Source organism: Cervus canadensis, chromosome 13 (assembly GCF_019320065.1).
Source record: "Cervus canadensis isolate Bull #8, Minnesota chromosome 13, ASM1932006v1, whole genome shotgun sequence".
Taxonomy (NCBI): Eukaryota; Metazoa; Chordata; class Mammalia; order Artiodactyla; family Cervidae; genus Cervus; species Cervus canadensis.
In genome coordinates, this window is record NC_057398.1 from 52,289,121 (window position 1) to 52,302,167 (window position 13,047).

General features: G+C 53.3%; 1 protein-coding gene across 3 annotated transcripts in view; it reads left to right on the forward strand.

The window, feature by feature from the left end:
* Positions 1-12,844, forward strand: part of SUSD4 (sushi domain containing 4) — a 130,483-nt gene extending 117,639 nt beyond the window's left edge. For 2 of the 3 annotated variants that reach the window (XM_043485836.1, XM_043485834.1), the window contains 4 exons: positions 5,260-5,457; positions 6,540-6,684; positions 9,981-10,363; positions 11,424-12,844. In XM_043485836.1, coding sequence (XP_043341771.1) covers positions 5,260-5,457; positions 6,540-6,684; positions 9,981-10,363; positions 11,424-11,452 — 755 coding nt within the window. In that variant the 3' untranslated portion in view covers positions 11,453-12,844. The remainder of the gene's footprint in view (positions 1-5,259; positions 5,458-6,539; positions 6,685-9,980; positions 10,364-11,423) is intronic. The other variant, XM_043485835.1, reaches the window with a different exon arrangement.
* Positions 12,845-13,047: the final 203 nt, after the last annotated feature.

The window sequence follows — 13,047 nt, forward strand, 5'->3', positions numbered from 1 at the left end:
ACACCACCCACGAATTTTCGCGGGTTATTATTTTTGCCTAGAACTAGCAACTGCTAGGCCTGAGCCTCCAACTGAGCCTAAGCGAGTGCTAAAGAAGGGCAGTTGCCCTCTGATCAGCCTGAAATTCTAGCCCCTACTGGGTTCTTTCTGTGCTAACTTCCTGTCTGCCTCTCAGGAACAGTAAGAGAGGAGAGGAACAGCAGAACTCACTTTAGCCCCATGGCATTGTTGTTGTTTAGTTGCTAAACGGTGTCTGACTCTTTGTGACCCCATTGACTGTAGCCTGCCAGGCTCCTCTGTCCATGGGATTCTCCAGGCAAGAATACTGGAGTGGGCTGCCATTTCCTTCTCCAGGCGATCTTCCCGACCCAGGGATTGAACCCGCATCTCCTGCATCTCCTTTACTGGCAGGTGGATTCTTTACCACTGAGCCACCAAGGAAGCCCTGAACCCCATGGTGAGAGCCTGTAATGAGAGGAAGAGTTCCCTGAGCTCAAGATAACCCCAAACTGTTATTTTAAAATAAGCTCCCCAAGTTTATAATTAACTTCCAAGTTAAAAGAAACACTCCCCACCTTCTGTCCCTACCAGGATGCATGGGAGGTTCCTTTCCAGCAAAGTTGATGGCCAGCCAGGTGCAATTGCTAGAAACGCTGCGAAGTAGGAAGATAAATGTTTCTACTTAGGGGGCAAATGCATCTCTATTAGCAACCGGTTATGACATTCTCGGAGTCAAAGCCTCTACCTTGGATGGTTTTTATCTGGCCTCTGAGAAAACCTGCTGGTGAGATGCTTCCTGATTCCCGGCAGGAATGTTGGAGCCCACCTGCTGCAATCCAGAGATCCTGATAGTACGGGGCCTGGCGGTGCCTGGCACGGGAGGGTGGCCTGGGCACCCAGCGGTTTGGACACCAGTGACACGAGTGCTGTTATTTATTAAGTGCCTCTTGTGGTCTGGACTTTTCTGTTACGTACGTTCCATGCACATTCTAATCCTCACAACAACTCTAGGAGTTAGGAGTTGTTTCCTTCACTACATGGGTGGGGAAGCTAAAGCCCTAAGAAGTTAAGCAAACTGCCTAACCCCCCTGACTTGGCAGTTACAGAGCTGGGATTTGAACATGAATTGGGACCCTCCATGCCCGAATGCCCATGCTGTACCACCTCCCTCCTTTTTTGAAAACAGGATCCAGTCAGCCCAGGCCTTCCTTAGCACATCATGGACCACCTGCCTGAGTGTCCAGGTGATGATTTGAACAGCTCTTTATCCTCCAAGTGAGGGGAAAATGCTGCTGAAAACCACTGACCAAAAAAAAATGCACAACCTGAGAGCTGTGAGTTCAGTTTGATTTGGGGGCCAAATGAGGACTATAGCCCGGGAAATGGACTCTCAGATAGCTCTGAGGAACTGTTCTGAAGAGGAGAGGGGCGGTCAGATTTTGGTGACAAGGGGTGCATGCAGTCAAGCACACGTTTTGGCAGAAGATTGCTGCCAGTCACCAGGAGCAGATGTCTCCATTAATGATTTTAATGCTTTTCGTGATGTGAGAAGATGCAAGACATTGGGCTCATAAAATCTCCTGAAAATATCTAACTATCCGAAGGCCTGTTCTGCCAGCTTGTCCTGGAGCACAGAGTGCCTCACTCCTGATCTCCACCCTGAACTTCTTTCAGGTGTGGAAGGTCAGTGGCTACCGTGGCTGGTTCTTTCATTCTTGTAGAATCAAGTGGAGAGTGACAATTTTTAGTCCACATAACACACTTGCATGTGTCAACATAACACACCTGTATTTACAGGGCCTCTTCTGACCTCTTGTGATGTTTTCAGGGCCTTGAAAATGTTCTGGTGATTTTCTCATCCTAGGGGGACCCTTGAGAATTTATCCGGAAGGCTCCTAGCAGGAGAGCCCTACTGCGCTGTGAAGCCTTAACCATGGAAAGGGCCTCCTCTCCCAGCAGAGGTCCAGCCTCCCCGTGAGCCTCTGCAGCGCTGGAGGGCACTGGTGGGAGGTGCAGAGGAGGGGGACCCCAGGTGGCCACGGGAACCTGGCTGCCCTGGAGACCACTGAAGTGGCAGACATCTCTGTCAGGCAGACATCTCTGTCAGGCTGACCGCACAGGGAACATGGGGCCTCCCCTTAACTCTGGCAGCCAAGGCATCCCCTAGCCCAGGAACGCGGCTCTGAGAGCCTGGTGGCCCCTCTCTGGGCCAGATGCATGTGGACACTCTCCCTTCACTGTGTTCTTCATGGAAGAGTCATTGTGGAAGGAGAGGTCTTTGCTACGAATCCCAGCTGGCATCCCGGGCCAGCTCACAATGCTGGTCTTTCTCTCTCGCTTGTCCTCGTCCTTCCCTTCCCTTTCCTCTCCTGCTGCCTTGATCACCTCCTGGAGAGCACGTGGAACACCCTGGAGGTAGTGGATTTGGCAGAAGCTTTAGCTTGTGGAACCGGAAGTGCATCAGATGATGGGACTCCATGGCCCTGGGAAGCTCTGTGGAGGGCATGCATCTGCCAGGATGGGAATGCCCTGGAAAACCAGAGGATGCCCTGGAAAGCCAGAGCCCTGGTCCCTACTCTGCCAGTGTCCGCCCATGGGACCTGAGGCGTAGTCACCTGCCAGCCACCATTCATGGAGCACGCCCTGGGCCTGTGGGCCTCAAACCCCGTCTTGGACCTTCCCCTACCACCTTCTGGTCAGCTGCCTCCCCACTGGCTTTGTCCAGAAGGAGTGTGGGCAGGGGGAGAAGCTGGGGCATTTCCCGCTGACCCTCTCTGCCCCAGCACGGTATGGGGGGTTATCTCTGACAGTGTCTGAGTTTCCTTAGCCTCCAGGTCTCACCAGATACACCTTCACAGCTCTAACTTCCACAGGGGCTCAGCCACTAGGACACTCTCATCCCGCCTGCCCACCGATGGCGGTGACTTCCTGCTTCTGCTCATCTCAGGAACCTCGTTGCCCACGTTGGTTTTCTCATCACCCACAGAGGCAATTGCCTCATTATGGCCCTTCTCTGTAGATTCCTGGGTCCTGGTTGTCCCTGGCTGCCCACTTATGTCATCTCAGCTCTGAAAGGAGGCCTGGCCAACCTTTCCCAACTGTCAGATGCTCCCATTTCACAGATGAGGCCTCTGAAGCTTGGAGGGAAGAAGTGACTTCTTTGGAGTCACTCGGCTGGTGAGGAGTTGAGCCAGAACTCAGCCCAAGCTCCTGCCATTCCTCCAGCTGCTCCTGGAGGACTTGACCTCTCTGAGTTTCTGTCTCCCCAACTCTGAAAAAAGAGCAAGCAGGAACTGCCTTGCAGCATCCTTTGCAGAATGAGAGATAGTGTCTGTTAAGAGCCTCCAGGCCCCAAACCACGGAATATCCCCATCGGGTGGACCCATCTTGCTGACCGTCTCCAGGGGGCCTGGGTTCCTGCTGGAAGAGAGCTCCAGACATGCCTTCCAGCGGCCCGAGTGGGGCGGGCAGCTCCCTGTAGACGTGGCTGCATGGGGTGAGCTGAGAGGCTGGCCTGTGCGTCTCCTCTGGCCGGGGCTTGGGTGTCCCTGGGAAGAGGCTGAGAAGTTAACTCTCCCTTGTTTTGGTCAAAAGCTCATAGTGGCTTCCACAGGTGTGGGTTTGTAGCTGGCCTCGATGGTCTGGGCTGTGATTGTTTCTTGAGGTGTGTTTAAGGGCCATGGCAGCCCCTCTTGTTGAGGAAAGGAAGCTCTTTGTAGGAAGAGGTGAGCAATCAGCAACTCCCCAGAAACCATCTTTCTGGATCCAGAGATAGAACTGTTCTTATCTTGCATCCCAGAGTTTGGGTTTGTCAACCAAAAAAGGTACACAATGTGAGAATTTCACGAAAAGCTTTATTTGGAGCAAAATGAGGACTGCAGCCCGGGAAATAGCTCTGAGAGACTGCTCCAAAGAGGCAGTGGGGGAAGGTCAATATATAAGATTTTGGTGAAGGGAAGAGTTCAATGCAGTCAAGCGCTTACTTTACAAAAGGTTTTCTGCTAGTCACAAGGAGCTGATGTCACCATGAAGGAATCTAGAGCTTTTCTAGACACGAGAGTGTCCCTGGTAGTGTCAGTTGCTGAGTCACGTATGACTCTTTGCGACCCCATGGACTGTAGCCCACCAGGCTCCTCTGTCCATGGTATTTCCCAGACAAGAATACTGGGATGGGTTGCCATTTTCTTTTCCAAGGGATCTTCCTGACCCAGGGATCAAACCCAGGTGTCCTGTGTGGCAGGCAGATTCTTTACCATCTGAGCTGCCAGGGAAGCCCTTTCTAGATATGAAGAGATGCAAAAATCGAGATCGTGAAATCAATTCCTGAAAATATCGAACTATCTAAAGACCTGTCCCATCAGATTCCCCGGAGCACCGAGTGCCTCACTCTACCCTGGCCCCCTCGGGGGCGCTGAAGCTCAGCAGCTGCAGCAGCACAGGGCTGAGTCTCCACAAAGGCGGATGGCACATGCCCATCTTGTTGTTCAGTCACTGGCACATGCTCTCGGCAGGTGCCAATTTGTAGTTGACAGGTTCAACTTTTTCTCCCCCTAAAAATCATAGAATATGAGGGTCAGAAAAAGTTATCAAGGGCAGAATAAGCTTCCGTTTTACAGAGGGGAAAAACAAGGCTTCAGTTGGGTTAAGTGACCTTTGTGAGGTCACGTCGCATGTTGGTGGCAGAACCAAGCCCCGGTCCCAGGCCTCCTGCCCACTGGTCAGGGGGTCTGTGATGGGGAGGCTGTGGTCTTCACCTGCACAGAGCCGCCTATGTGTCATTGCCCAAACTCCAGGAGGACATTTGAGAATCAGGTCAGGGACACCCAGGAATTTGGACGGTCCCAGATTACTCCCGTAGCCGCAGAAACAGGCTCAGTCTCGGTGATGATTTTGCCCATAAACATCTTAGTTTTATTTACTAGGTTGTCTGGCACATAATAGCATGCGTTATTAATAGAGCGGCTTAATGCTATCTATTAGGTAGGCATACTCTTTGCAGTGGAAGATGAACATCTCTTTCACGATGTAACTTACAATGCCATGTGACAGCCGCACGTGCTCAGAATCTTGTCACAGGCTTCCGTCTGACCTCACGTGAAGGGACGGGAGTCGGGCCAATCTTGGGGACAGCTCAGCCTCGCTAGAGTGGTGATTCATGTATAAGCGCATCTCCGAGTGAGGTGTTCTCCGAGCTATATCTGTTTTGAGGGTCCGGACAGGATAAGCATGTGGTTCTGAAACTCTTATTCTCCCCAACTGCCCAAGTCTGTCCGCTACCTCCCATGGTGAGTCACGGCGATTTCATCTGCCACCCGCGACCTTGTGAGCGCTACAACCACGGAACCGTGGTGGAGTTTTACTGCGACCCCGGCTACAGCCTCACCAGTGACTACAAGTACATCACCTGCCAGTACGGGGAGTGGTTTCCATCCTATCAGGTCTACTGCGTCAAGTCAGGTGAGCACGTGGAGAGCGTCCCTGGACCAGGTTCAGGCCACACGCAGCAGCTGGTGGCATGTCCCCGGCCCTCCTCGCCCACACACAGTTTTAGGAACAGGATATAGAAGTTCATCTTTGTGGCTCCATGTGGCCGATGCTTCCCGACCACCCCGCCAGTGCCCAAGTTAACATGCGGACCCTCTGAACCGGGTCCCTAGATCCCAGCACCCATGGAAGGACCTGGCCACTGTGGACTCTGTCTTCTCCCTGCCTTGTCCCCTTCCCCTGACAAGGACACAAGCCCGGGGTGTGACCCAAGCAATGTAGGACTCTGCCTTTCTCTTCTGCTCAAGGACACATATCAGAACCCAGATGATGTCATTATGGGCAAGACCTGCTCTTACTTCCAAACACAAGCCTTTTGCAAGCTTCAGTGCTTCCTGTTGTTGTTCAGTTGCCCAGTTATGTCAGACTCTTTGCAACCCCATGGACTGGCAGCATGCCAGGCCTCTCTGTCCCTCACCATCTCCTGGAGTTTGCCCAAGTTCATGTTCATTGCATCGGTGATGCCGTCCGGCCATCTCGTACTCGGACACCCTCTTCTTCTTCTGCCCTCCATCTTTCCCAGCATCAGGGACTTTTCCAGTGAGTTGTCTGTTCGCATCAGATGACCAAAATACTGGAGCTTCAGCTTCAGCACCAGCCCTTCCGGTGAATATTCAGGGCTTCCTACTTGATAACAAATGGCTAGCAAACCATCCTCACTACTGGCCTCAGAGCCTCAGGGTCGGGACCCCGTGGTGAAGACCTGGGCACCAGTGCACCACTGTCTCCTGCCTGCCCCGGTCCTGCCTGCCCGCCCCGGTGTTTTCCAGGCATAACCACGGCCCCCTGCCCCAAGCCGGGGTGATGGCTGCACACCTTCCCCCTGGATGTGGCACGTGGGGGAAGCATTCGCTCACACAGCACATGTGGAGGCCCATCAATGCTCACGTGAACCCGTGCAGGAGAGGGGGCCCATCCAGCCATCGGCGCGTGGGCACCCCAGCGCCCAGCCCAGCCTGGCAGCCTCACAGCTGCTTTGTTCTCTCTCCCGGCAGAGCAAACATGGCCCAGCACCCACGAGACCCTCCTGACTACGTGGAAGATCGTGGCGTTCACGGCAACCAGCGTGCTGCTGGCGCTGCTGCTCGTCATCCTGGCCAGGATGTTCCAGACCAAGTTCAAGGCCCACTTTCCCCCCAGGTCAGTGCTGAGGCCCCGGGCAGCCCGCAGCCACCCAGGGCTGGGCTCAGTGCCGCCCCCTGGAGCTGCAGAGGGAAAGGATGGTCAGCCTCAAGGGGTACAGAGCCCAGCTTCTGAGGGGAGTAGGGGAGAAAGCCAACATGCTTTCCTGTGAGGTTTTGGGGTCTGTCTGCAAGATGGAGACAGATTCATTCATTTCCCTCTGTCCGCCTCCCCCCACCCCCAACCATGAACCCCTGTCTCCCTCTTTCCCTGGCTAGACATTCTCAAGGCAGGCCTTGTGCAGGGTGCAGAGAAGGGGGGCAGAGTCAGAGATACACGCCCCACACCTCCCCACCCGCCAGGGGCACCCCCATTGCCTACTATGTGCCTGTGGCTCTCGAGTTATGTACCTTAGAGCTTCCAGGCCACAAGGCCGGTGCGGGGGGCAGGGCGGTAAGAAATACACAGAACTAATTAGGAACGAAGTCCAAGGTGCATGAGCCAACAGTTTTCCAAACCGGTGTGCAAAACCTCAGCAAGTCTCAGGAAGGAGAAAGGCTCTGGGGGCCAGGGCAGGGCTGATGCACTTCTGCCTCCAGGTGGGATCTGAGCTTTCGGAGTGGGACCTGTGGGCAGGGGTGGAGTGGGGGGTGGGGGTCTCCATCCTCCTCGGCTGCACCAGTGAGCTGAGTTCAGTGCCTTCATCCTCGTGCTCGTCATCACCGAGAGGAGGCTGTCAAAGTCCCTCAGAGGCAGGTCTGGCCCTCTCAGTGCCCGGGGCGGCTGTGGCCCTTCCCCTCTGGCGCCGGCCACTCATCCCGGACCAAGCATGCCAGCTCCCTGCAAAACCAGGAGCCACCCAGCGCTGCTGTGGGCGGATCGCCGTTCCTGAAAGGAGAAGTCGTTTAGGAAGCCCCGGGATGAGCTTGTGAGCATCAGGAGAAGGGAGGCGGGGTACCAAACATCACAGAATGTTAGCCGGGGCTCCCTGATTCACAAAGGCATCACGTATTCCCGTGGATTCCTGTGCCCACGTGAGAGCTTCTCACACGGGGACCTCAGGCTTCACCCAAGGGCATGTGTTTCTGCCCACAGGGACAGGCTGGCCTCTGTGGGCCTGTGTACCATTCTTTCGGCAAGGAGTGTTCCTGAGTGAAGGAGGAGGTGGCTTCCAGAACTAACCACTCCCCACTTGGCCCTCCAGGAAAACCCACACTCACACTCCCAGCCGGGCGCGGGGGAGGGAAGCAGGCAGGGCTGCTGGAGACAGCATCCCACCTTTTCCCTCAACCTCGCGCCCCCAGGACGGCCTCGTCCCACAGAACAGTGCCCCCCACCTGCTACAGGGGCCCCATGACCTGAAGGCACCCCACTCTTCCAGCCTCGGAGCAGTGCTAGGTGGGGGTGGGGGTAGGAGCCCCTGCATCCTCGCCAGACACAGTGTATGAGCACCACCCTGGGGCCACAGCCAAGCCCCTGCTGGAGTGCCGGAGCCTTCTTTCCTCTCGAACCCGTCACCTGCACTCTCCATCCTCACATTATTTATGAGTCAAGAGACCGTGTTCCATCATGGAGCAATTAGACTATCTAAAGAAGGCCTAGGGGTTACAAGGAGAAAGCTAAGCTACATACTGTGATTTACAGTACATGGAGTATTTGAATGTGGTCTATAGAGCTATTTTTCTACATAGGCTTGGGAACCGAGTTTCCAGGATAAGGAAAGAGTCTAAATATTAAAGACGTTTTTTAAAATGGTCCCTTACACTCACTATACTTTTTTTTTTTTAATTCCTTGAATATTTCCTTCGTAGGTTACTCTCTAGCTGTGTGGAAACTGGTCTCAGCTATGCAGATTGATCATAAGATTCTCAGGGCAGGTCCAGGAAGGGGTTTTTGCTTTTTTTTCTGCTGGTCCCAGAGCCATGGACTAGGAAGAGATGCTGATGATAGTCCGTGGGGCTGGGACCAGCGAGGGAGAGGCTGACGGCTCATGGGAGCCCTGGTGAGAGCTGTTGTTATAGGGAGAACAGAGAACAGAGGCATCCTTGGGGTCCCCCTGACCTGGGCAACTTGAAGCTGAAAAGACTGAAAAGGTAGGCAGGCCCAAGTGAGGCAGGAGGCCAGCGTGAGACTGGGCAGGCTGGGGAGTAGGGGAGCTCAGAGGATCCAAGATCCACTCATAAGGGCCATGGAAGGGGAGAGAACCCAGACTTGAAGCAGACTCTTCCTTGCCTCCCAGCTCCCATCTTTGGGAGTAGGGTATAAACTTTGTAATCTCCCTCTGTCTCTGGATGGCCTTAAGGATGGTGGAACAAGGGGACCCTGACAGCATCTCCAAGCAAGAGGCTCCAAAACGCCAGTGGCCTCAAGTGTCAGAGAGAGACAGCCTGGTGCTTTCCTCTGCCCCACATGCCAGCATCCAGACCTCTTAGTCCTCAGACTCAGAGCTCCGGCAGAGGCCAGCATGCAGGAGCTCATGGCCTGCCCACCCAGCTGACTTGTCCCTCTTCTGATAGTTTACCTTCTGGCCACATCACTCAGCACCAGTTCCCAGACGAGAAGATAAGGAACCGAGTCCCACTGGCCGCTGACTAGCCACCCCAGTTCCTCTAGGGCCCAGGAGCAGAGAGGGGTCAGCTGAGCTGAGACTTTGACCTCAGACCCGAGGTCTGGAAGGTGCAGGGGACCTTGAGACCAAGGGCAAGGCCAGAGCCGAGTGCATGGCAGGGTAAGGGGACCCCCACTCTGGCAGCAGGTGAAGCTTAGGTTCAGGTGGCCACAAGCCCACAAACCTGGAAAGAGTTCCTTTATTTTTTTTTTCCTGTTGTTGTTGCTTCTCTGTCTTGACTGAAAATGAGTGAGTTTTAGACTGCAACAGAAAACAAACAGGAAGCATCCTTAGTGCAGCGGTAACTGACAGGGGCACCTAAGGTCCATGCTTTCCCAAGCTCTTAATGATGCTATTCCATTTCCAGCAGGGGACACTGCAGGGGCACCTTGGGATGCTTGGTTGGAATGGCCCACATAGTCCCTCGTCCATGAGTTTATAGCACGAGGAGATGATGGAGCCCAGATGGGGGCAGGGAAGGGCAAGAGGGAGGCGGAGAGCAGGGGCCAATGAGGAGAAGAAAAGCCTGTCCTGTCTGGAGCATGGCCCTGGTGAACACACCATCTGCCAGAGGGGACCCGGCAGGGCGGCTGCGTGTCCTGCACCTCTGGCTCCACTGCCCTGAGGACCCCAGCTGCAATGGGTGGGCGCTGTGGCCTCATTCCCGGGGTGACCTGTCACCTTGGCACCGCTTTGCTCTCCACAGGGGACCTCCCAGGAGTTCCAGCAGCGACCCTGACTTCGTGGTGGTGGATGGCGTGCCTGTCATGCTCCCGTCCTATGACGAGGCTGTGAGCGGCGGCTTCAGTGCCTTAGGCCCCGGGTACCTGGCCTCTGTGGGCCAGGGCTGCCCCTTACCCGTGGACGACCAGAGCCCCCCAGCATACCCCGGCTCAGGGGACACAGACACGGGCCCGGGGGAATCAGAAACCTGTGACAGCGTCTCAGGCTCTTCGGAGCTGCTCCAGAGTCTATATTCACCTCCCATGTGCCAAGGGAGCACCCGCCCCGCTTCCGACAACCCTGACACAGCTCCCAGCACAGCAGGGGAGGTGGCATCCACCAGCCCGGGCATCGACATTGCAGATGGTAAGCACTGACCCGAGGTCCAAGCCACCCTGGTGCAGCCCACCACCACCACCCCCCCACCACCCTGCTCCCAGCTCAGAGTCAAATCGGAGTTTCTGTCTCTCTCAGCTGAAATTGCATGCTGTACGTAGAGGCCATAGGCAAGGCCAGTTACTGGAAGGAAGGATCATCACCTCACAAGTGATGAGCCCATTAACCGAAATTTCAGGAGGCACAAAAGAGCACCAAGCCATCCAGAGTAGAAAGGCTAGGTGGGCGGAACTTGATTTTCATAGCATCCACATAACCCAGGATGCTTTTCTTCTCTTTCCCTTAACTAGGCAGGACTTCTGAAAGTGGTGCTCAGGATCAAGGTAACACATGCATGCTAAAAGGGAAGACCTACATCTGGGCCCGAAGGCCCACCCAGGAGAAGTTCTGGGTACATACAGGCTATGTTTATCAGGTATGAAGTAGAAGGAAGGTACTACTACTTCCTTGCTACTGCAAGGAAAAGCAGGTTGCAGATCATGGTAAAATAATAATAATGCATCAGATTAAATAGGGCTCATTTCCCAGGGGAGGAAGTGCCAGTACCACTTTACAAATGAAAGCACTCATTCCAGCTTATATTGGCAGTAAGTCACAGTAACTATGTGGACGCAGGGGTCTCCTGGTTCCCCATAGAGAACTCTGTACTTGAACTTGTAACCTTTACCATTAGGACACACGGTTGAAGCCTAACAGTTTAATTTTTATGAACTAGATATGAGATTTTCCAGCTAATGATGTACAGAAGTGTTGGTGTGTTTGCTTGTTAACTGATACGTGGAACTTGGCATTATCTTCTTACTGATTTGTGTGTGTGTTAGTTGCTCAGTCGTGACCGACTCTCTGCAGCCCCATGGATCGAACCTGGGCCTCCTGCATTGCAGTCAGATTCTTTATCATCTGAGCTACCAAGGAAGTAGGAACTCTATTTTACTGAAGCTCACAATTCCAGATCTTCACAGTATTTTTCAGTGTATTAGTATGATAATCGTCTCTTTCTTTGCAGTTTAATAACCATCTCTTTTTACAGAGATCCCTCTAATGGAAGAAGATCCATAACTGGAAAAAGTCCTGATGATTCTGCTACCCCCTTGGGGATGGGAACCGTGTACCTTGGAGTGAGGCCTCTGGAGGACAGAGCTTGGGGGCGATGGAGCAAGTTTTCTAATCTATCAACAACATGGGGACAGCGACTCATATTGTGCATCTCGGACTCGAGAGCGAGGCTGATAAACGGCAGCAGCAGTGCTTTAAAATAAGACTTGAGGATTTGCTAAGACCAGTGAGGAACAGCAGGATGAGGGGGAACCCTGAGCAGTCCTGGATGAAGGTATTAAGGGCATCTTGTGCTGCAGAACATGGGACAGACAGCTCCACGCATATATCCACCAAATTCCACCTCCCACTGACTTATGAGTACTACCCGCTTCCTCTGAAAGCATGTCACATTACGTAAATCGCTTCTAAAATCCGCTTCAAACTGTCTCTGGACTCCAGCTTCGGATGGCCCAGCCTCTGTAGGAAGTCTATGTTGAGCCGCTGGAAGAGCAGCAGCGCGCCCCTTGCAGGCTCCCAAAGGAAGGTTCTCAAGTGTCCCTCGGACAGTCTTCCTCACACTGGACAACCCTACTCAAGGCAAGATTAAAGCGGGACGTGGCAGTTCCACTGAGAATGGAAAGGAAAGACTCAGGCAGACTCTGCTTTCTGGAGATTTCTCCGATAGGCAGAGTTCCTGTCCTCCGTGCTGTCCTGTGGTGAAATGTCGTCAGTATTTCTATTCATGGTCTAGCACATGGATCCACGGCATTGGCTAAACCGTGTGACTTTACACATGGTCAGAGTGTGTTCAAATACGTCTCATGGTGGAGAAGTAACCAAGGTAATGTTTTGTTTCAGCATTTTTAAAAGCTTCCACTTGACAGTTTATCTCACTTGTGAGCCCCTCTCCTTTTAACTATTAAGAGTTGTTGTCCCCGCTCCCAAACTCAGTCAGATTTAATTTTCCAAAACAGAAATTCTATCTGGAAACACATTCCTCCTCCTCCTCCAGATAAAGTATGAGGTTGAATTATTGTACGCCTTTTATTTTGTCCTGCAAAGTCCACAGGCTCCAAAGATGGACGGCTCTGCCCTCCTGCTTCGGGGGTCCCCTGCTGCCTTACCCATCAGTCCATCCAGCACGCCCACCGTACCCTCCCGGGGCCCACTGGGTGTTGTTCCTAAAAAAATGATTGATAAACACATTTCCGAAGTCCCGAAATGTCTCTTCAAATACATGTTAATCTGTGGAGCTGATTCTTTTTCTCCTCTGGGTTTCAGACAAATACAAACAAAACTCTTTTTTTTTTTTTTTGTTCATAAAATTGCTATGCTGATAGAGCGGTGAGAGCTGGAAGCTTGATCAAATCCTGTTTTTTCTTGACACAGACTGATTAAAAATTAAAAAGAAAATGACAGTTTGGAGCGTGACTTTAATAGCGGAGTGGATTTGGGTGGGCAGGGAGGGGCAGTGACAGTGATCCCTGAAGGGGGTTGGAGACAGCACATGACCAGAACCAGCGGCTGAAAGAGGGAGGGAGCAGCAACGGGCGTGCCTGACCCAGCCGTGAGCTGGGCACCTGGGTGAAGATGTTTGGTAATCATAACATTGTTTA